The sequence below is a fragment of the Acomys russatus genome, chromosome 21, assembly GCF_903995435.1.
Source record: "Acomys russatus chromosome 21, mAcoRus1.1, whole genome shotgun sequence".
Lineage (NCBI taxonomy): Eukaryota > Metazoa > Chordata > Mammalia > Rodentia > Muridae > Acomys > Acomys russatus.
This window is the reverse complement of record NC_067157.1, coordinates 27,920,232-27,944,844: the sequence shown is the minus strand read 5'-3', so window position 1 is coordinate 27,944,844 and position 24,613 is coordinate 27,920,232. Positions and strand designations below refer to the sequence as shown.

At 43.7% G+C, this 24,613-nt stretch overlaps 1 protein-coding gene across 1 annotated transcript in view; it reads left to right on the top strand.

The window, feature by feature from the left end:
- Window positions 1-1,081: 1,081 nt before the first annotated feature.
- Window positions 1,082-24,613, top strand: part of Arhgap18 (Rho GTPase activating protein 18) — a 146,949-nt gene continuing 123,417 nt past the window's right edge. Inside the window, exon 1 of the mRNA XM_051164595.1 lies at window positions 1,082-1,281. Within this exon, the coding sequence (XP_051020552.1) occupies window positions 1,166-1,281 (116 nt within the window). The 5' untranslated portion in view covers window positions 1,082-1,165. The remainder of the gene's footprint in view (window positions 1,282-24,613) is intronic.

Sequence of the window (24,613 nt, the reverse complement as noted above, 5' to 3'; positions counted from 1 at the left end):
TATATATTAGATCTTATAATGAAATATATATTAAGCAAAAGTGTTTCAACTCCGATTGCTACGTATATCAAAGAGCAGATTTTTTTTTTTAATTTTGTATAATTGAAAACGAAGAAAATAGCTGGGCATGGTATGGTGGTGCACGCCTGTAATCCCAGCACTCAGGAGGCAGAGACAGGCAAATCTCTGTGAATTCGAGGCCAGCCTGATCTACAAAGTGACTCTAGGACATCTAAGGCTACATAGAGAAACCCTGTCTCAAAAAACTCAGGAAATGATTTAAAAGAAAAAAAAAAAAAATGGGGCTTTGGTCTTCATTGTCCAGACAAGACAGAATGCAGGTGGACATCTAGTAGCCTGGCACTTGCTAACTTACTTTGGTCAAGATATCTCACCTGTCCCTTGCCTATACTTTTTCTTCCAATATTTATAGATACTGTGTGTGTGTGAGTGTGTTTGCACACGTGTGCAAGTGTGCAAACTAAAGTGCTCCTGGGTATCACCACCCCACCTCCCACAGCGAGTGTTGGAACTTCTTTTATCTTGAGCAATACCTCTTAAGGGACAGGTTATTAGGTCGTCATTTATTTATCCTCAAGAGTGTTCTGATAAAACTAGGTATGTTTGGCATGGCAGGCTACACAATAACACAGTACTTTTAAATTGGAAAGCAAGGCCTTTCTGGTGGGCCAGGTGGCATTTATGCGTTTGACTGGGCGCCTTGGTTTTGCTGTGGTGAACGTTGACGCCCTGCACCGAAGGGGTTAAGGAATGCATTACTCTAGTTACACGAAGTGGCAGAAATAATCAGATGGAAACAGGGATGGCGAAGGGGAGAGGGCCCTGCCCCAAGCCACAGTTTCCTATCTCACTAGGCTTGTACTTACGTTGGCGAGCTGGGATCAGGGACTACCCTACACACCCGGGCCCCCTTAACTGCTGCTGCCGTCTGGGATTGCTGGGTTTAAACAAAGCTGTGAGTCACCCGCAGCCGGTAGCTGCAGGGCCAGGAAGCCCAGCTGGAGAGGCCACGCCCCTCTCCCTGTGAATCGCTGGCCGGGACCGGGGAGGGGCTGGCCCTTGCTAATAAGCAAGTTGCCAAGGCGAGACAGGAACTTCATTCCTCTCTGTTCAGGATCCCAGAAATTATGCCCCTTCTCTCACCATGAGCTGGCTCTCGAGTTCCCCGGGAGTTGTGCTAACTGCTTACCACCCGAGCGGGAAGGACCAGGTGGTTGGGGAGAGCTATGCAAAGGGAGGCGATGAAGAAGCCACCTCCAGGTAAGGAGATCAACAAAAACTCCTACCTACCCTAGGAACAAAGTGACAGGGAAGTTGTCACGAGGGAAGAGAATCGCCTCTGCACTTGAAGCCTGACCTCATGCTGCAGCTTAGGGGGTTGCCTTGTTCTTTGCATCTCATTCACCCCGGTGTGCAGGAGGAGCCCTACTGGTTACCGGGGGAGGATGGGGAGGGGGCGGAGGCTGCGATGCGGCTCTCAGACCAGTTGCTTAGCAGGTGCCTGTGCAAATGCTGACTGATCAAATGACTGTATCGGAAACGCTCTCTGTGAGATGAAATTCTTGAATGGGCTCAAAACTCCGCTGGAACTGTTCGCAGGGAAAGTCTGCCAAAAACCCAGGGAGGCTGGTCACTCCACGAGCTGTTTAGAGAGTGGCACCCTCCGCCCCCTCGCTGAAAGCAGACCTCATAGGCAAAATGCCCAAGACGTTGGCCTGTGCCAGTGTTGCTCGCATTCTTCAGTGTATGTAGATTACTCCCGCAGCCCAACACACCCCTCCCTACACGCTTGGGATTTCAAAAGGGAGTTCTTGTCAGCAGGCCGTACTCTGCTGGCAGAGAGACTGGGTTAATGTTAAATCACTTTATAGGCAGCTGGGGCAAATGCTTTCTACACCGTTTAGACCGGGAGTCCTCTCCTGCCTCTCTGTGTACTTTGTTCTGTTTTCCAAGGTTGGTTTTCCTCCTGCCTCTTCCTTTCTCTCCTTAATGACCTTCTCCCTAGCTGAAACCTTTTAATCTCCACTCTCAGATATAAATTGCAAACATGGCCTGGAAGATTGCAAAAAACCAAAATATCAGTAAGTTCAATTTCATCTTGATGCTAACCAGTGATAGTGAAAACTTCATTGTTTCTGGGTGCCCTACATGGAAAGAATGCCTTCTTTCATTGGTTTTTCAAATCCCCAAACATGGGGGCATGGGAAGAAAATCAAAGGGAAGGCTGTAATGTTCTGAGTTAGAGCTTGCCTGAAGAAGAACTTTGCTCCCCACGTGTTGCCCATTGTCTCGAGGCCATTGAATGGACTAATTTCCAAAGTTCCGAGGGAACGGCTGCTTTGGTTCTGCATGCGTTACCACTTTGCTTTCTGTTGTCTTTGAGAATTACCAGTCGTTTTCACTCGTGCTTCTGCGGGACTGCAAAATACTCATCTGTTAGCTGGGACAGCCAACCGGCAGCAGCCCTGGCTTGGCATCCACACGGCAGTCCTGCTCTCCAGAACTGAGCAGTTGTCACTGGCCTCAGGCTGTGTGGGCCTGTGGACTGGAGTGGAGTCTTGGTGTCTTGGGTGTGAGGGTGACTAAAACCCGCTGGGACCTTGGTGTCCGAACTGTCATGGCATTGTTCAGACTCAGACCCCAGAAATTCCTTCAGCTGTAAGCAAAGTTTCTTGCTGGGAGCTTTTTTTTTTTTTTTTTTTTTTTTTGCATGAGGCTGCAGGCATTCCTTCCTGTTGTGTGCAGTTTTGTAGCTTGTTACACATGTGGTCTAGACTTAAGTTGGCTGAGCAAACAAAACAAGGATTGAATTGTTTTCAGCTATTGCGGAAGTAGAACCAAGGTGGGTAGAGGAGCAGGGTTAGGCAGTACCCATGCAGTATGTTCTGTGTTGGGCCGTGTCTATAGATGGTCTCCAAAAGGCCTCCCTGCTGGCTGCCATATTGGTTCCCCTGCCCTGTTTTGGGATTTGGTTTTCGTGGGGGATAGGTACTGAAGCTGCAGGAGAAGGTGGAAGCTGGTTTGAGGCAGGAAGGAGGGAGGAGAGAGAGGCTATCATTGATTTTTTTTTTTTTTTTTTTTTTTTTACCCTTAAGCTTAGGGGTAACTTATCAGCTAAGCAGAATGGTGCCTTGCTTAGCCTTGAAGGGGCTGAGGTATTGAGGTTGGCAGGGAGTTGGGCTTTGTGGAATGATGAAGGATTTGAGGGGAGAGAGAGAGAGAGAGAGAGAGAGAGAGAGAGAGAGAGAGAGAGAGAGAGAGAGAGAGAGAGAGAGAGAGGGAATCAGCAGTGATCAGGTGATCATACTTAAAGGCGCATAGGCGTGGGCTGGCTGGCTGGTAGGTTAGGCAGTAGGAAGGTGCTCCAAGGCTTCATGATAGTTGGTGCCTATTTTGTGGATAAAGCTGAATCAAAACTCACATGAGGAGGCTACATTAGATCCTGCATGCCCTCTGATCTATTTAAAAGTAGTTGGAGATAGCTAAGAATTCTGACCTTGCTTATCAAAAGACACCACTTATTCTAAATAATGTGTACATCAATGAGCTATTTATTCAAACAAATGGTTCAATATTATGAACTCGCTTATGGGTTAAGATATATAATATAGATACATTGTGATATACATATATACACACATGCACACACACACACACACACACACAAAGCATGATTTCAGATGTTCATAGAAAATGTTTGATTTGTAGCTTTCTCTTGCAAAACCCTTCTTTATTGATGTTCTGGGCCTTATGAAAACCCAGGATGGCGAGAAATTAATATTGTAAGCATTCTGATACTGTAAAATTCCTGTCTTCTATTCTCTTTCTTAATCACATATACACCCGCATCCCAAATTGAAGAATTCCTCCTGCTCCTGGTTGGGGCCTTCCAGTTGTAGAATCCTGTTTTTATATTTTCTTTTTCTTTTTTTTTTTTTTTTTTGCAATGTTTTCCCCTCAGACTACCGGGACTTGAAAGAACGTGTTAACATTAGTTTTCTGGCCGACTGTATACAAATGTTTCCGAAGGAAACCGCTTTTTATGGACAGCTATATTTATAAGACTTTATTTACTTACTTGTTTTCCAGGCAGGCATCTCGGTATTTGCTTTAGGAAAAGCAATTTCTCAACAAAAACTATATTACTACTCTCTTGACTTTAGCATCGTTTTAAGGGGGAAAACCCTGCTATGATTGCTTTATATGTTTTAATTTTGTCCTTTTAATATTAATGCCAAGTGATATTTTTCTATCGTACTGAGAACTCTTAACACCTTCAAAAAAACTTAATAGTTTAAAATAGGTTGGAGACTCAGCTCTTTGAATATTTTGTTTTTGTTTTTGTTTCGTTGTTGTTGTTGTTGTTAGTTTTTAACATAAGGGTTATCAGAAACCTGAAACCCAAGGGTGGAGACCAACGTGGCTGGAGTCACATTCTGACTCCCCGAGTTTTTAGCAGTGTGTACCACAGAGTTCACTAAGTCTCTGACTGCAGGTTGGACTTCACAATAGTCCCCCCCTCACTAGTTGGACAAAGTCATGCGAAGCCCATGGGGGCAGTGTCTGCCTCAACTAGCTTGCAGCTCTTAACACTTTATGCCACCTGGAATAATATCTTCCCTCAGTTTGACATAGTGTTTGGGAATCTCATTTGTCAAAGATTAAGAAATAGAAGGCGGAGCTGGGCGGTGGTGGCGCACGCCTTTAATCCCAGAGTATGGGAGGCAGAGGCAGGCGGATCTCTGTGAGTTCAAGGCCAACCTGGTCTACAGAGTAAGTCCAGGACAGCAGGAGCTACCCAGAGAAACACTGCTTTGAAAAACCAAAAGCCAGAATAAACAAACTAACTAAATAAATAAAGAAAAAAAAAAATAGAAGGTGACCATTCTTAGTTAAGAATGATATTGGAAGCCAGGCGTGGTGCCACGTATCTATAATCCCACCGTGTGCAAGTGAAGAGGGTCTGGAATTCAGGCCTAGCCTTGTCTGTGTCTACAAAGTTCAAGGTCAACCTGGGTGCGCTATATGAGGCTGCATCTCAAACAAACAAAAAATATCCTCCGCCATAACAACCAAGTGAATGAATGAATGAGAAGTAAAATGATTTATGGGAAACTGGCTGTGTTAGTGTGTGCCTGTGATTTCAGCATCCACGAGGAACCAGGAGGATGAGGATTTCCAAGTCATTTTATGTAGCAAGTTTGAATCTAATCTGGAAGACTTTGATCCTCACTCACTCTCTCCCCACCCCAAGGAAAAGAAGAAAAAACAGACATTGGAAAATGAAGAAGATTGTAAAGTTTTAGTCTTTGGAATTCAGAAAGACTCGGAAATATCTTTTCTCCCACGGCAAGTTTTGGGTTGGGCTAGAGGCAGCTGCACATGGGAGCTGGGTACTGAAGTCCATAAACATTGAGAGAATGTGGGTGAGTCCTTTTTTTGGCAGCTGGGCTCCCTCCTGTCTTCTGACTTCCCTCCTCCACTTTAAGGGACGTTGCCCAGCAGCAATGCCAAGCAGCAAGCGTTGTCACTTTTATAACCGTATTTCACCTCTAAACATGGTCATGTCTTATCCAGTGCTTTGTTGGAAAAGCCTAGCCGGCCAGCCACTCCGTGACTCCAAATGTTGTCACTCAGACAGTTGTCCCTGAGCTGGTGTCAGGTGGAGAATGTGACTATGTTTGTGACAAGCACCTGAGAATAGCAAGAGAGCAGGCACCTGCCTTGACTCTCAGCGAGAGAGGCTTCAGCCCTGTGGCCCCTGCTGATTTAGGCTTGAGCCAAGGCTAGGCAGCATGGTAGCAGCGTAAGTGTGTGGTAGAGGAGGCAGCCATGGGTTGATAGGTGTCTGGCTGCCAAAATCACACCTCAAGTAGCTATTTCTTCCTAACACTTACTTTCACAAGTACGTTATCGCCCCCTCCCAAATAGTGGCACCAGGATTTCAGCACGTGAGCTCAGAGAAGGCATTTTATATTTAAGACTTATGGGAAAGTATGTGTTGGGGTAGGGAGAGGAGCCCTGAGATAGAAGGTGAACCCCGAGCTGCTGTTGGCCAAGGCTAACAGGTATCTGAGAGCAATGGCTGTTAAGGCCAAGGTTAGAATGCAGAAGAGTCATAATAAGCCTAGAGGAGGCCCTGCAGCAGACACCAGAGGAGCAAAGAGCCCGGCATGGCTAGAGGGCTGGAGAGACAGACGGAAGTAGATGGCAGATGACGCCTGTGTAGGACTTTAGGGCTTTCGATCACATTCTTCATCAGGATGACATGGAGGGAGCAGGTTTTGAGCAGAGGAAGGACAGAGAAGACGTCAATTTTAAAAGATGGTGAGTTTTGATTATATAAACTGTAGAAATAACAGCCACACGTAGGCGGTAAAGGTGACAGTGGCCTGGTCTTAGTCATCGCAGCAATGGAGGGAGTGGGTCATGAACTCTTGGAGAGAGAGTCTGCAGGATTTCCTGATGCTTGGTGTATGAGCAAACTCGAATAAAGGTGGCTGCACAGATTTCAGCCTTAAATTCTTATAAGGACAGAGTTGCCCCTGCTTTAGATGGGGCAAACTTCCTGCAGTGCATAAGGACGTTCTTCCCGGAAGATCTGGAAACCAGTCATTTGAATATAAGTCTCAAGCAAAAGACAAGATTGCTTTTCTTGATGGGGTTGGCACCTTGCGTGTCCCTCATGGTGCTGGGGATTGAATTTGGGGACCTGTGCTTGCCAGGCAAGGGCTCTACCACCGAGCGATGCACCCAGTCGAGGGCCATCGTTTTTATGTGACTCCCTACAGTATTTAAAAATCCTATGTACTGTGCCATTAGTAATTTCTTCCAAATTTGCATATTATCTGAAACTTTAATTATTTTGTGAACGGGGCATTTGCTAATAAGTTTTTATATGGCAGGTAGCTAAAGACCATTCCTGATTCCACTTTTGTATGATTTAGTGAGGAAATGCATTCTTTGTACCCGTCCACACGGTTGATTGTTTTCAATGACACAAAGACTTTTTTTTTTTTAAGACAATGTCTTTGTTCTGTACTGCAGAATGCTTACCCATAATTCCTTCTTGAGTTGTTAAGATGCACACATTCTTGACTGGGCAGATCTTACTTTCATGTAGGCAGTGAAACATTGCCTCTTCATTGGCCACATCTTTAAATTGTGAGTGTGTGTGTGTGTGTGTGTGTGTGTGTGTGTTGTAGGGGAATCATGTAAAGTTATATTCATAGAACTTGTTACTAGTTTATGGCTTCAAATATGAGGATTAATGCTCACACGGCACCCCCGGCCTCCTGATAAGACATCCCTTGTTTTTCATAAGCATTGGTTCCTCCTTTTGCTGCACAAAGACTCTGCCCTCTCTTGCCTCTTCTCAGTGGGGCTTGCTCTCATCGCTGTTCCTTTATTTTAGAGTTATTTTATTTTTTGCACTTATTTAACCTGTGGTATGCATGTATGTATATATGTCTGTTTGTATGTATGTATGTTTGTTTGTTTGTATGTATGTATGTGACGGTGTGTGTGTGCTGCATTCTATGTGTGGAGGTCAGGGGACAACTTGCAGAAGTTGGCTCTCTCCTTTTACCACATGGGTTCCTGGGATCAGGCTCAGGTCCTCAAGGTTGGTGGCATGGCTCTTACACACTGAGTCACCTCACCAGCCCTCATTATTCTTTTTTATGTGTCAAGTTCTATTACGGTTTGTTTTACGAAGTGTTGAAGCAAAAAGGACTCAACAGTTACTTGTTTAGCATGGTACACAGGCTGGAGGATCGGCTATACGGCAGCTAGATGTATGTCACTTTTAATAATCAATGAAACATCAGAACAAATGATCCTACAATAATAGTTCTCACTTTCTTGTCAGCTGTGAGCACCAGTGTCACCTGTGAGGACAGACCCCTAGCACACTAGAGGCCAAGGCTGCCATACTTGGTGTTCTTTTTCTGTGCTTCCTCCTCTTTGACTGAAGGAATGAGGTCTCATTATATCTCCTGCCTTTTCTTCCAGTTCTTAAATCAAAGCTCTGCTTAAGGGTCTTGAGAAACCTTTCCTCACCATCTTCGGGGTGTCACCATGTGTGTTCAGGCTGCCGTGCCTTGCCCCGCTTGGTGGTGAGGAGGAACGTGTGCTAAGATGGTGTGATGACAAACCTCACTCACATTTCTCCATCAGATGTTTGCTGTCCTGGTCCAAAGCGTTCACGTCAAGCAAATGCTTAGAGGTGGGGCTGGCTGTCTTGTGTGATGGTCCCTTTTCTTCCAGGAGATGGAGCACAAGCAGCTCCTTGTTAGAGGGGAGAAGAAAGGCCGTGGAGTGTCTGCAGTGAGCTCAGGCAAGAGGAGCAGAAAGCTTGTCTAACTCCTTGAGTAGAAATAGTCTTCTGAACACCACATTTGTCACTTTGAACTGGCCAGGTATTTAATTCATTTGTAGAAGTAAATAGGAACCATGCAGGCCTGTCTGGCAACTCCTGACATGTGCAGTTCTTTAAATACAAGGCCCATCAAACTGTCTGTGTGGAAAGATCAGCGAACCTCATGTCTTGCCATTGTATTTGATAGCTGCTCTTTGCTCGAGAAGAATCCATTTCTACAGGGGACATGTGGCTGATCACCCACAAGGATCTTAGTCACAGGGAAAGGATTCAGTCTCTCTTCCGTGCAGTGACTGGTCATGTGGTGTCACAAGTGACAGGCTTGCCTTTAAGACCATTACTCACCCACCACCTTTATAATTTAATCATTTTAGCTTGACCACGGTGGCTCTTCATGACCATCTTTCTACCATCTGTGTCGTAGAGCTAACTGATCCTAATTTTAAACATTTAAAATTAGGATTATATTTGCCTAGTTGATCTTTTATGCATGTATGATGGTGTGTGTGTGTGTGTGTGTGTGTGTGTTGGAAAGAGAGTGTATGTGCAGAATGTACAGTGTGTGTATGGGAAGGTGTGAGTATCGAGGCCAAAGGAGGCTTCTAGAGTCTTGCTTTATCCCCTGACGTTATTGCTTTGGGACGGAATCTCTCACCACACCTTGACCTAGGTTTGTGGCCAAAAAAAAAAAAAAAAAAAAAAACCCAGCTACATTTCTGTCTCTACCTAGCATAGTCCTGGAATTAGGCATGTGGGTGGGAGTTACACGCCTGAGAGTGGCTTCATCCAACTTTTTGAATAGTGCTGGACTTCAAAATCAGGTCTTCATGTTGATACAGCAAACTCTCTCACTCACCGAGCCCTACTATAGGCCATAGCCAGTCCCCAGGCACTGGACTATTTGGTCTTTCTGGATCTTTCTAGAGGAAGATGGGACAGATCTGTCATCTTTTCTAAGATGTTTAGGGCACAGTCTACTTTTATTGATTTTCTCATCGGTGAACTTAGTATGGTAGTACTCTTTTTAGTTTTTCGAGACAGGGTTTCTCTGTGTAGCCTTGGCTGTCCTGGACCCACTTTGTAGACCAGGCTGGCCTTGAAGTGACAGAGATCTGCCTGCCTCTACATCCGCCTCCTGCCTCCTGAGTGCTGGGATTAAAGGTACCTGGTTACGAAAAATGTAAAGATACAGGTGAGAGTTAACCAGACCCATGTTCTATGTCTTCGATCTTCTCCAGACCTCTCACGTATCCAGAGCCATGACCTTTTTGGGTCAGATTTGCATTGCCTGGATTCAGGTGTAAGTTCTGGGTCTTAGGGATCTTGTCCCTGGGTGGGTTCTGTTGTCTCAGCAGAGGGCTCCCTCCACTTTAGGCAGTGAGTAAGAGCTGGAGTGGATCAGTGGGTGAGTGTGAGAGGAACAGTGGAGACACTGCACACAAGGCTAACAGTGGAGATATTGCACACAAGGCTAGGAGCCAGACTGCCTGGCTGGGTTGGTCTAAGTTCTGGGTTGGTAGCCACAGGCAATTTTCTGATAGTCTGGGGCCATCATTTTTTTTTTTTTTCCTTTCTATTCAAGAACTGCTCTGGTAACCTGGGGTGCCCTAAGGACAGTGCTTGTGGTAGAGGACAGCTTATTTCCTGTAGTAATGGAGGGCAGTGAGACGCTGCTGCCTGTCAGCGAGCAGACGTGGAAACGTATCGAGAAGCACTTTGGAGATGAATTTGTTAACAGCTTCAGAAACGAATGCTTGCTTTGACGCATTCATAGGCTAACATCTTTATCTCAGGAAGCGTTTTTTGGAATGAGTCAGATTACCTAGCCTAAGAACTATAACGAAAGCCTTAAGGAAGGGCTCCACAGCATTGAAAGTTAATTGGGGTGACTGCTCTGAGCAGCTTTTGGGGCACATAAATCATTGGTTCCTTTCAGTAAACTAGGACGTCATTTATGGTCAGCACAGACGGCTGTTAATGAGCCTCCAAGACAAGACTGACTGTGGATTACCTGAGTGCTTATGGTCCAACACCATGTACTTGAGAGAAGAAGAATTTTATATGTGTGTGTCTCTCTCTCTCTCTCTTTTTTTTTTTTTCCCTTATATGTAAGTATATATTTAAGGCGCAGCTGTTAATCTCATAAACAGGAAGTACTTAATGCTTCCTGGAGCAGCTATCCACAGATATGCCCTTCTAGCAAAAAAGTTTGAAAAAACATGGGATGGAGAGGTCGTGGGGCAGGGCGGGAGCATGTGTGTGTGTTGGGGGGGAGGAGAGTTAAATTCCTGGAACCCCGCCCACATGGTAGAGGCAGAGAACTGACTCATACAAGTTGTCCTCTGACCTCTGGCTGTGGGAGCTTTAAAACTGCTATTGTTTCTTTCTGTGTGACCTGTACTGTGTTTTCTTCAACTGTCCTTTATGTAGGAGGCTGTAGATTTGGAAAGTGCCCTCCTAGCCTCTTCTCTGGTCTCTCCTGTACCCGCCCTAAGTGCTTTGCTTCTAAGGTGTTCATATCTAAACCGCTTCTACCTCAGAGGGAATGGTGGGTGTGTCTGGAAGGAGGAAGTCAAGGTGAGACAGGAGAAGGTCAGAGCCCTGAGCCACTTAAAAATATGAAAGCCACTTTCCATAAAGGGAAAAAGAAAGCATAAGTGATGCTGGAGTTCTGTAGATCCTTAAGTCACCCAGTTCTGCGCCATGGTTACTAGGTCCCTTTTTAGCAGGCAGAAAATGACACTCATCTGTAGCACTGCTGCAAGGAGAAACAAACATGTTCAAATTTCCCACCAAATTTAGGAATCGACTTTCTGAACCCAGATAAAAGCTCCAACTCTGCTGGGGATAACTGTTCAGGGTAGCCTGTTCTTCACTCTCAGGCCTTTTCTATAGTGAGAAGTGAAATTTTTAAAAATCTTTTTGTGTGTGTGTTTCCTTTTGTTTTTCTAAACACCCTTTCCAAAGTCTAAGGGGACCTTGGCATAACTCCAATAAGTATGTCTTCACATGTCCCCTGCACATACATCTGCTTTCATTAGTGATCTATCCTTGTCTACATTCGCCAGTTCCTTAAAAACACTTAAAACAACAACAACAACAACAAAAAAAAAAACAGGGTCTCATTATGTAGCCCTGTGGCCAGGAACTCAATATATAGAGCAGGCTGGCTAAGAACTCACAGAGACTCTCCTGCCTCTGCTTCCTTAGCGTTGAAATTAAAACCATGTGGTACCATGCCTGGCCTACTCTTAAATTAAAAAAAAAAAATCTATCTATCTATCTATCTATGCATCCATCTGTCATCTGTCTGCTGTCTGTCTGTTTATCTATTTGCCTGTCTGTCTGTCTGTCTGTCTATCTATTTATCGATCTATCTATCTATCTATGTATCTATCCATCCATCTGTCATCTGTCTGCTGTCTATCTATCTATTTATGTATCTATCTATCCATCCATCTGTCTGCTGTCTGTCTATCTATCTATCTATCCATCCATCTGTCATCTGTTTGCTGTCTATCATTCATCTGTGTGTGAATGTGTACGTGTGTCATGGCGTGCCTGTGGTGGACAGAGGACATGTTTTCTGAGCAGATTCCCTTCTTCCACCCTGTGGGTACGTGGAATGGGACTTAGGATGTCAGCGAGCTGAGTCGGCTTGCTGGCCCTTGCCATTTATTTTGGAAGAACCAGAAGGGTGGGATTGCCATATATTCTTATGATCCCAGTTGGGTCGGATTTGAACCGGTATGGTGTAAATTACACGGGTGAAGTAAGAAGTGCTTTACCTCCAAGCTTATACAACTAGAAAGGAAGGGCTGAGGAGACGGCTCAGTGGGTGAAAGCTGGCTGTATGAGCCTGGCCCTTACTTAGTTCACATTCTCAGAACCCACAAAAAGCCTGGGTGAGCAATCCCAGTGACATGTGACGTCAAAATGAGAAATCGCAGGAGCTTCCCAGGCCAGCTAGTGTGCCATACACAGCAGAAAACAGTAAGAGGCTTACACGTGTACTAGGGCATAAATGCATACACATGCTCACACACACAAACATAAAACAACAACAACAAAAGAAACCCCAACTAACTTTCATATCTACAGTCTTTGGATTTATACTAGTAAGAATTTTGAAATTTGCATGGTTTAGCATTAAAGAGCTAATATATCATCTCTGAAAGGCAATGGACACCAGATACCATATATATTTGAGGAAAATAATAGGTATTTTATATTACCGATGAACAGCATAAAGGTTTACACAATTCAAAAATTCTTTAAAGACGTGTCAGTATAGAATGCCACGTATCTTATACTATTTACAGTTTTTTGAATACAGCATTTTTTTTTTTATTAATTAAACATCTACAGAGATTGTTAGTGTGTGAAACTGATGAGTCTAGAGCAGTGGTCCTCAACCTTCCTAAGGCCGTGATCCTCTGACACAGTTCCTCAGGTTGTGATGACCCCAACCATAAGATGATTTAGTTGCTGCTGCAATGAGGCTGTAATTTTTTTTGCTACTGTTGTGAATCATAATGTAAACATCTGATCTGGTATACAACCCCCAAAGGGGCCTGAACCAACAGGCTGAGAACCAATGGTCTGGAAGACAGGGACTGGAACAGTTCCTCTTTTAAACAGAATTGCAATGAAATTCAGATATATTCCAGAACTATATTTTGTAGGGTACCCTCTTTTGAAGTATAGACTTGTCAAAGAACTTTGACCTAGTAATTGATGTTCAGTTTGGCTACGAAAAGCCAAGTTGGCTACAGGAACTTGAAAGGAACAAGCTATTTATAGGTGGTCTAGAAACATGTAACTTGATTAACATGTTTTATAATTAATGCTTCACCAGAGTTACTCGTGTGTACCCGTTTATTTCTCTCTGTTCCAATAATACAGTCAAAGGTGTCATGTGTCATCTGGTAAAAATAATGTGGGCAAAGGTAGAAATTAATGTGTATAGTATTTTTTTTTTAAAGACTCATTTTCATTAAGACATTTAGCCTGAACAGGGACGGGTATACTCACATTTCTAGATTAAATTATTTGGAGGTATAGCATTCTGAATTGCTCTCTATTCAAGTGGAATTGGATAGGTTTATATTTAAATGTGTTTAGGTAATTATTAAAGCCCTTATTTTGTCATTTATTTTTAGATTTACAAATAAAAACAAGAGTTGGGCACAAGTGTGTGTGTGTGTGTGTGTGTGTGTGTGTGTGTGAGATGCGATGCACATATCATGTAGATTCCTGTGGAGGCAGAAGAGGATAGGTGTTCAGTCTCCTGGAGCTTGAGTTACAGACAGTTTTGAGCCTTCCAATATGGGTGTTGGGAAGCAAGCATGAATCCTTTGGAGCAGCAGCAAGCACTCTTAGCTGCAGAGCCATCTCTGCAACCCCTAAGTCCCCATTTTCTCTTGAGTAAGGTTCAGTCGTTCTGGATCAAAAGACGGAAACATGGTGATGCGTGTCACTAATCCCCGTGCTTGGGAGGCAGAGAGAGCACTGCCACAGGTCTGAGGTAAGCCTCAGTTGCACACAAATTCCAGGCCGCCCTGTGTTGTACAGAGAAACCCTGTCTCAAAATAGAATCAACAGAGGTCTGACAGATAACCTAGCCTGTGAGTGACATGATATACTATAAAAAGCATGTGGGTCTCAAATTTGTGTTTCAGTAAAATTTGTACGCTAAAAAAGTAAGGATGCTTTCCCCATAAGCTTGATTGTTTGAACACTTTGTCCCAGGTTAGTGGGGCCATTTTTGGCTGTTATGAAACCTTCTGCTATGGGTTCCCAACAGGAAAGCTAGACAGCTGTAGGCTGGTTCCAGTTCTGGCCTGCATGCTGTACATCTTGGTCAACTGAGGCAGGAAGAACCATTTGAGTTGCATCTTCCCACCATGACAAGCTCTGCCAAGCTTTCCATGACATGACCCCAAATAAATCTTTACATTTTGTTGCATCTGTCAGGTATTTTGCCATAGCTATGGTGTAAAATAAATTAATATGGAGGCATCATGCTAAAGGGACAAGCTAGCGCCATCAGGCCTTCAGATACACACATTTGGCACCTAGGCTGGGAGGCAGAGCTTTCTGCTTATGTACCGCTACACGATTAGCTGAGGCTTCATTAGGGCATGGCCGCAGCACAAGTTGTCATGTGTCTTACACTTGCTGCCTCTCTTCACAACGCGTGTCCTAAGAAAGCTACAGTAGAAGCTCCTAACCGGACTTTAGGAACCAGTCAGCCATGAGTGAGTTTGGTTACATGCCGATTGTCAGTTAAATAAGTCATAGGGCAGCTCAGATTCAAGAGCGTGGAGGACTAGTGGGGAGACAGGACATTCTCATAAAATGTTAGCTGGCTATTATCCTGCATGGTGTAGTTAGTCGCTGCTTCCATTGGCTGGCAGCCAGGTTGCCAAAGATCCTTGTTTGTTTACCTCACCCAGTGCGATGTGCTGAGGAATTGTCGGACAATGAGTAGTATTTGGTAGCACGTGATAGTTTTGAGACCATGTAGTATATATGAAAACATTTCAAGAGGTTATGGGAACAGAATTGACAGTGTTGGAGTTACCTGTGTCCTAGGGACTCCCAATGCTTTGGGCATATGATGTCCAGCCATCATCAGAGATTGTGAACACTCAGCCATACACACCTGAACAACAGCCCTGTAAATTTTTTTTTTTTTTTATTGTATATATTATTAAGGTATGCTTTCTTTTCACCACACTACATTTACTTTTTTGTTTTAATTTATCCTATGAAAATTTCATATAATGTATTTTGACTCTATTTAATCATATTCTTCCGCCCCCCCCCAGCTGTTCACAGATCCCTCATCCCACTTTATCTCTCTTAAAAAAAGAGAAGGAAAGAAGGAAAAACGCCAAAACAAAAAAAAACAGAAAAAAAAAAAAAAAAGACAGTCTGATTTGCATTTATAGAGGAATTTTAATTCAGCACATGGCTGTTCTGTCGAGAGATCACATCCAAAGACCTTCTAGGTCTGTGTGTTCCTGCTGGAATATAGAGACACCTTTAGTCCAAGAAGACAAAGGCAAACAGATCTCTGAGTTCTAGTCAGTTCTGTCAGGCTGTTTGGTTGAGTCAGTGAGTTGAGAGGCAGTACAATGGAGTTGAGTTTGTGGCAGTTCAGTTTGTGGAATTCAGAGGCAGTTTTTACCAGGATAGTTTTACAGAGACAGGCCGAAGAGAGAACAAGCCAGACACAGGCGAAGACAGAATGAATGAGAAGGAGCCAGAAGATTAGAACAGATTGCTAAAGTTAGCTTGAGGCTGAGCAGAGCAATTCAGTCAGAAACTGAGAGAAGCCAATTTGAATCAGTTAGCTTAGAGAGAAGTTTGAGCCTGAGCAGCTGAGTTGAACCAGCCAGCCCAGAGTTCAGAAAGAGTTAGAAAGAGTGAGATTATTCAGCAGTAAGTCTCAGAGGCTGAAAACATTCTAGGCCTAGATTAGATTTTATGGAGGCTAGAAGCTTCTGGGACTAGGCCTAGGTTAGCAGATGAAGGCATTAAGCCTTTGAGATGACCATTAAGTCAAGCAAATAAAAGTTATATTGACATGTGTTGGCCAACTCCTGAGCATGGGCCCTGCCCTGGAGTATGGTCGGTGTACCTGGTGTCACTTAAATGAAGAACACTGGCTTTCCCTCTCCCAGTAGATTTCAGTTGCGGAAAGCTTGTTGTGCCCATTTCATCTGCTCCATGCAGGGACTGTGTCTGGCCTAAACTTGTGCTGGTCTTGTGCATGCTGTCATCACAGTCTCTGTCATTTATATATGTATCCGTCTTGTCGTGTCTGGAAAACACCGCTTCCTTGAAGTCACCTGTCATCTCTGGCTCTTACGATCTTTTCTTCCCCCCTTTGATATAGATCCTTGATCTTGGGGTGGTGGTGATAACTGGGTGTTGTTCAATTGTGAGTCTGTTAATTACTATCCGCTGATGAAGGCTGAGTGGGGCATAGCAATCTGCCATTAGAAGTTGTTTTATTGCTATGCTCAATTAGCAGGATGGTAGTAGTAGTGCCCCATTACCTATGTAGTCTCAGTTTCTTGGCCTACTTAACATTGTCAGGCATGGTTTCAATCTTGTGGGCAGGGTCTTAAGTCCAATTTTAAAAAGTTGTTGGTTACATCCCCAACATTCATGCCACTGTTGCACCCGTGTCCATATCTTGCAGGGGTGTTATTATTGTAGCTCAGGAAGTTCATAGCCACATGAGATTGACTGTTTTTCTCTTTTAGTAGAATGTATAGCTACTTTCAGCACTAGCTAGTAGAGTTGACACTTCCAAGTTGAGTATTCTTCTTGTTCTTTATCATAAATAAGCATGTGGTATGCTAGCAATAGAGTCTTACTTACTATCAAGTTGTGTAGGGTAATCAGCAGCATTGGCAATTGCCTGTAATTTGGGGATGTGTCTAAAGGACACCTTTAGCTAAAGACTCAAAAAGATGTGTCAGGTGTGGTAGTGCACGCCTTTAATCCCAGCACTTGGGAGGGGAGGCAGAGGCAGGTGGATTGCTGTGAGTCTGAGGCCAGCCTGGTCTACAAAGCGAGTAGTTCAGGACAGCCAAGGCTACACAGAGAAACCCTGTCTCAAAAAACAAAAACAAAACAAACAAACAAAAAAGATGTAACACATTCTTGGACTTAGTGTCTTATTTGGTAAAATAAAAATGTAGTTGGGGTATGGTCTTCATCATTATACGGTAACTCCATTTAAATTTCTTTATATATATATATATATATATCTCCTTTATATACGTACATATCGTAGGAAGCATCTACAGTGGTAGATTTTCGATATAGCTTTTCAAAAGATATCTAGTGTGATTCCTCCCTATAGTCCATCCTCTGCCTTTCCCTCCCACCTTCACTGAAGCCTTCTGCTCTCTTTATCTACTTAGCCTTTGGCAGCATACCTATTTCCCCTTCCTTGGAAGCCACACTTCTTGTAAAAGGAAGGAAAAATATCACTTAATGAGTGAACTCTTTGAACTCCAGGGAGGAAGCTTTCATCTAAATAAGGATTTTTGGGTTTTTTTTCTTTCTTTCTTTCTTTCTTTCTTTCTTTCTTTCTTTCTTTCTTTCTTTCTTTCTTTCTTTCTCCAAGACAGGATTTCTCTGTGTATACCCTTGGCTGTCCTGGACTCACTTTGTAGACCAGGTTGGCTTGGAATTCACGGTGATCTGCCTGCCTCTGCCTCCCAAGTGCTGGGATTAAAGGCGTGTACCACCACCACTTCCCAACTAAGGATTTTTTTTTTTTTAACCAGTACTTTAATATAAAGGATTTGTTTGTTTTTCAAGACAAGGTTTCTCTGTGTATCTGTGAGATGCTTATATTTCTTTAAAATTACTTTATATGTTCAATTTAGGGTTGTCCTTGTTTAGGGTGTGACTTAATGCATACAGTTAAATAACTTGCCTGTGGCAATGATGGTGTTCTTGGTTAGATTACAGCACTTAGAGAAGTCAGTTTTAACCGGTTTTCTTATTTCTTACACTATAAATTAGAAATTCCTGGGACCACTGTTTTGTAGGAATGGGAAGAGGTTAATTTTTTGTGGGTCTGTGGCCCTGTGTGGGTCACAGTGCCCGTGTAGGGAAGGGTTAGACACAACATTGTGGAGTTTGTTCTCATCTTCCACTATTATTTTATGGTTTCTGAGGACTGAACACAGCTCATCAGGCGTGCCCCACACATGCTCTGCCCACTGAGCCATCTCACCAGCCCACTGACTCACTTTTGAGCTTAGTTTGAAGGCTGAAGCTTCAGAACCAAGCCAAAGCATGGTATCTCTAACACAAAAGACCTACTCTACTTGGCTACCTACTCCTCTTTCTCTATATGCTTAGAGCACAATTTCTCACATAAATTGATGCTATGTTCTCGTTTCAGGAATTGCATATGGAACACTTCTAATGAGTCCTTATATCAAGAAGGATTTTTTTGGCCCAATGTTGGGTGTATGCAATATTTGCTTGTAGTAATGTAACACTTCTTGTAGCCTATATTGGTCCAGTAGTATTCCAAGTCTTAAAAAGACAGAAGAAAAACTGTAGCAAGTAGCATATTCTGAATTTGACAAGGGAGCCCCTGTTTTGTGAAACAATTGATGCTAACATTCTGGGGGACGTTGTCTGTGTGAACTAAAAATAATTGTTTTCTACTTGCAGGCAGAAACGTGTTAAAGAGTGTATACTTGGAATCAGTAACCTATTTTGGGTTCTTTTCTACTTCAACAACAGCAGTTTTCAGCTTTCCTTCTGCTGTCCACTGTGCATTTATACCCACAGAGCTAGTTCTTGGTGAACTTGTTCCCACAATAAGAGACTTTCTCCCCACCCCCACCCCAGCATAGAGACAAGAGTTTTAACTATTCTCCATTCTAGTATAGTGGTTTGTCCATTGTAGTGGATGGTGAGTGTATATATTTCGCTTTAGGAAAACTCATTTGTGTCTTGGGTATATGCATTGCGTGTTTTGTTACTTAGAGGAACTGGACAGTCGGGGCCTCAGTTTTTGGAGAAGACGTTGCCTGTGGCAGGTGTGATGTGGGTTTGGTTGTCGAGCAGTCCTGGCATGTAGAGCTGTGTTATAGGCTGCAAGAACAGAGGAGGAAGTCCTGGCTTCTGTAGATAGAACAGAGGAGACAAGCCTGGGCAGAGACTTCTCTATCAGTGACTTTTTTGAACTGGAAACTCTTGCAAGGTTGACAAGGACACAGTAATAAAATGCCCTTACATCCCACCACCTCCACCATCTTTAAAGATGAATAAACAGATTTTCCTTAAGCCTTAGGAAAAAGACAGTAAGACTACAGTGGCTATGTGTCCAGACTTCACACCAGCTGCCAGGGTCTTCGCCACTATGCCATTCATAAGAACGGTTTTACCTCCAACTTCTGTGAACTGAAAGTGATTATTCTGGAAGCATAGACAGCGCAAGTTTAAGAACAGTGAAATGTTTGAATTCTGGCTGATTGATGTTCATTTTTATAATGAAAGCTCTGCTCTGATGCCTTTAGTATTTAGAGGAAGCGTTGCCAATCTGGATCCAGCACAGCTCATTGATATAGAGGCAGACATTTGGGGAAATCACTTTAGCAGCTTCTAGACACCGAGGTGTAGTATGTTCCCCAATTCTACCATTTAATAAGTAACTTTATGTAGCCTTAAGCGCTTCCCTGGTATTTAGTGGTTAGCTGTTCATGTAACTGGAGCAAATTGTATTGTAGAGGGAAAACAAAACAAATATATGTTGAGCATGCTCTGTGTTCCTGTGAACTTTAAAATGGACTTTCTTTTATTCCCTGTGAGATGAAAATGAACACCTTTCCCAAATGAGGGAAAGAGCTGGCGTAGGTAGAAGAGCTCTGGTTTGAAGTCTGGACACACAGCCACAGAGTTGAGTGACGTTGCCATGTTTTGTGTCTGAATGGCATCAGGGCCTCAGTTTTGGGGGAAGACTACAGTGGCTCCCCATTCTCTCCAGGTCATCCCCAACAACCCATGTGGTCCCAGTGTCCTGTGGCTTGACAGGGAGTTTTCCACTGATGGTTGACTGGCCGTTCTCTTTAGCTATGGATCTGGAGTTCTTACAGAGGCTCCTTGGAAACTGATTAAATCGTTTGGGCCCTTGGGGTGGGGCAGCTGTAAGGACATGAGAATCTTGGCCTACCCAGAGATCTCATAGTAAAGGCAGCTACTCGGTGGGTGCTTTTAATTAAATTAGCGAAGGTGTGTAAAAAGGCAGTGAGTGAGGGCTCGCTGGGGCACATGGACTGCTCTCAGTCTCTCAGCCTCAGGTTGCTCAGTAGTTAGACTGTTGGTTTTAGAAATGTTAGCCAGGTGACGGACACTGCACCTCTTTCAGGGACATCTCCATTTTTTTGGGCTAAGTAATTTGAAATTTGTCAACAAGCAAGTTGAAGGTAAGTGAGCTGGTTTATTCTTGGTCCTAAAGCTAGACCTGTGTATAAATAGTTGATTTCCAGGCCAAGGTGTCCCTGCACGGCATGCTTCTAAAAAGCTCCTGCTGCCACAAATTGCAAATCTTAACTATAATAGAGTTTTGTGTCAGTCCAGAATGTTCCCTTCATAGGTCGCTATTGCTGGGTGAGTTCTCCGAGAAATGTCAGCAAGCTTTAAAATTGGTGCTAAAATTTGACACTGCTTAGGCTCCTTGGCTTCATAGCATCCCTTCGTACTTAGGAAAACAGTTTGTTTTTGAAAGATTGTTCAAAACCACAGTCTGTAGACCCAGTGTAGTCAGGACAGGAGGGCCAGAAGGAAAAAGAAATGACCAGTGTGTTATACAGAGCCTGACTTTAGTGGAAGTCTTTTTGAATAATGGGCCTCTGCTCAGTTAGGCCTCCCATCACCGAGAAAGCATGTCTTTTTTTGTGGAGGAGAAAGGCACAAGAGTGTAATTTTAAAACATTTCACAATGGAGAAGTAAAGTCCACACAAGTTCCGAGTCCACCGAGCCCTTATCTGTACCTAGAGATCTCGGTGTAAGGGAAGATGGGACTTCTAGGCTTCAGGGTCAAGAATAAAACAATGGCCAGTGGAGTGGAGGAGGAGGACAGCTGTGGGAGGGAGGGACAATTTAGTCCATTTAAAGGTGGTAGCCATATCAATACTAAGGAAGCCCAGGTCAGGTCCAGATGGCCATAGAGGGCACTGCACCAGAGATGCGACTGGGAACAGATGTGGCATGGGCACAAGAGAGAACCCACCTTGGGCAGACTAGGGATAGGGGCAGAGCCATTACTCAAAAAACATGGCCGCAGCATAGATTATACGTTGCCCCTCAGCAGCCTTCGGGGACTTGCAAACTGGCTGCTACTGGGATGATGATGGTACCTGTACGGTGAAGTGTCAGCCAGACAGCTGTCAGATGCTGCCATCATGGGCAGTTCACACTCAGGCCCACTGTGTTACTTAGAGCTACACTCTGGGGAGCAGCTGTTTGGACGTGCTTTCCTACACTGTTTATTATTGTGCCGGCTCTTCTGAAACCTTTTCTTGTGATCCTTTGACCATTAAGTTTGAATGCTCGGAGACCATTGCTTTTCCCGTCCCCCTTCCCCCCCACCCCCCGAAATTGTTATGACCAGTGCATAATGAAATGGTTGAAACAGCGAGTTTCATTAAGGAAGCCCAGCTTTGAAAACTGCCAACAGTGACAGAATTCCTGTCAGGTCAAGGTAGGCCTTCCAACGGGGAGAGCAACAATGCCGGTCTGCTTGACTCAGTCCTGCTGCACCACCATTTCCTATTTCCTTGATCGCTATGTGGAGGTTCCTCGGGCTCCTGAGGGCCCTGTGCTGATAAGAGCTGGGGCCAAAGTCTGCACAGCTTTTTTTTTTTTTTTTAATCGAGTACCAGGGCTATGGAAAGTATGTTCTGTGTTTAGGTTGAAGGTGACCAGTTCTGGATCACTCATTTCCTTTCCTCCTGCACATACTCCTCATTCCCAGAAAAGAGAGCTGTCTGAGTAGCCACTTAGATTGTAAGGTCTATACAGTGGTATAGCATGCATTGCACTGCCAGCTGGAACATCAAAGGGATGCCTTAAATGAGCCCCGTGTGTAAATGAGAGAGAGGGACCAACATTGTCTCATGGTGGTTTTGCACACAACTAGACTTGTGGGGATTGGGGGGGGGGGGGAACAACAACAACTCAGAGGTTGTTTGTGTTGAATAAAATGTCAGTAGCATTGAAGCGAATTTACAATTTCAGAGATTTAAAGAAAACTTCCAAATGCTGTGCGAGCATATGTAATTTATTTGCTCCTCCATGAATCTTTTGCATTGTGACATATGTCACCAGGCTCATGAAATTGTAGTATCCCAGATATCACACGTTTATCTTTCTTTTCGAATGGAATATGAAATGCCGCAAATCTCTACAATGGAGCGTTTTTTTTTGATATGTATCCTCTGTGTATGAATATTTCCAAAGTGGTTATTTATACCCCTGGATATTTGTATTATGTCTTAGGAAAATGTAAATCAGGAAAAAAAATCACTTGTTTGAAAATAAGCCTTTTCTCTGCATTCTAAAGCTTTGCTTGTGAATTATATAACCAAGTGCTTTTTTTCTTCACTCTGTGGGTCTCTGTGCTTTGTTGTGAGGGCAGTAGCAGCCATTTTGCGTTAGAAGGATCCATATATACATAACACTAGATGACTTGAGATGAGGGTAACCTGTCCTACCCCTGTTCCAGCCAGTCTCTCTCTGAAGTGTTCCTTAAAGTATAACATTTGTCGCATATATGTGATAAGCATATAGTTAATCTAGCAGTGGTGGTATTGATTTTCACGGGTTGACCCTCTTTAGATGTGGCATGTACAGGAAGATGTTCAGGTTATGAATGAATAAGTGGAGCATTTTCATAAATTCCATGACAACTGTACATGTATGTTTACTTGAGCAGGGTATTTTTTTCGGCAATAATGGATATAGTATTGTAAATGGTCTAGCTATCTCTTCTGTAAAGATTTAATTTATTTATTATGTATACATGTGCCTGCATGTATGCCTGCACACTAGAAGAGGCAACAGATCTCTGTAGACTGTTGTGAATCACCATGTGGTTGCTGGGAATTGAACTCAGGACCTTTGGAAGAACAGACAGTGCTCTTAACCTCTGAGCCATCTCTCCAGCCCAGTCTAGTTATCTAATGCAGTTGCATGCCTTACTCATTATTGATGTGAGAGTCAGTTTAAATTCATGTAACGGGTTAACACAGGAGCAAATGTGCCTCCTTTTAAAATTGGATATGTTATCTTCTTTGCAGTTGCAAGATTCAGGATGAACTCTGGAAGCCAGGATGCCAGGAGCTGGGGTGACATAGAAGGAATGTTTTCTTCTTCTAGGTCCTTATGAAAAGCACACGTGTGGTTTTTCTGAAGGGAGAGACAGAGGTGACTGTACTGTATCAGTTGTCCATGGGTGCAGACCTTGCATACACGAGTCATTTATGAATGTTAACACGTGGAATATTTAGCGAGGAGCTGTAATATGTGAATAGATTGTCATCCCTGTATCCCAAGGGAGCATGCTGCTGACGCTTCTGAAGGCAGCACTGAGTATGCCTGCCTCTCCGACTTGAAGGCAAGTTCTGTCTCTCTGAGGGTTCTGCCTTTGCACAGGCTGCAGGATTATTTTTTTTTAAAGATTTATTTATTTATTTTATGTATATGAATGCTCTATCTGTATGTACACCAGAAGAGGACATTAGATCTTGTTATAGATGGTTGTGAGCTACCATCTATAATGGTGGTTGCCGGGAGTTGAACTCAGGACCTCTGGGGAAGCAGCCAGTGTTGTTAACTGCTTAACCACCTCTCCAGCCTGACAGAATTATTAGCGCTAGTAGCCACTTGTTCCTTTAAGAAGATCACCCTAGTGTTTCAACTTGTTCAGTAAATTCCAAAGGAGATGAGGAACATTTGTATATTAGCAAATAATTTGGGGGGTCGAGGAGCTGGTTCGGTGGGGAAAGTGTCAGCTGTGTAAGCATGTAATCCTGTGCTGGATTCACATGCAAAACATGTGACATCATGTGCCTACAATCCCAACGCTGGGAGGCAGATATGGGAGGTGCCTAGAGGTGCCCTGGCTAGCAAGAACAGCCCATGGGGTGAGCTCCAGGTTCAGCGAGAGATCCTGCCTCAAATACACGGTGGGGAATAATCGAGAAAGAAGGCGATGACATTTGTCCTCCACATATGGACATGCCTGCGGGTTCCTGTGTAACCCTGGGCCCTTCAAGTAGTCAAGCTGGTCAAGAAGCCAGAGAGAAAAAAACATTTATTTGTCTATGAGACAGTAGGTGATGGCTTGTTTCTTTCAGTCTATCAAGTCCTAAAAGATGGAGTTGTCTTCAATGGCAGCAGCTTTGTTCAGTTTTCATTACCCAGGATAGACAGCAGCTGTCTGTGATGAGACTTTTTTTTTTTTTTTAAGATTGTCCATGTAAGTCCTTGGGGTTTGTTGAGTAGCCGGACTGTTCTTCGTCCCATGCCAGGCACACCGTGCTTTCCGGAGATAAAGCTCTGTAAGGAGTTTCAGAGTTTCTACCAAGGATGATGAACTCAGTCACCTCTCTGTGTTCCATAGCAGGAGGTTACAGTCTCTTAGCAGAGAATCAGATCAA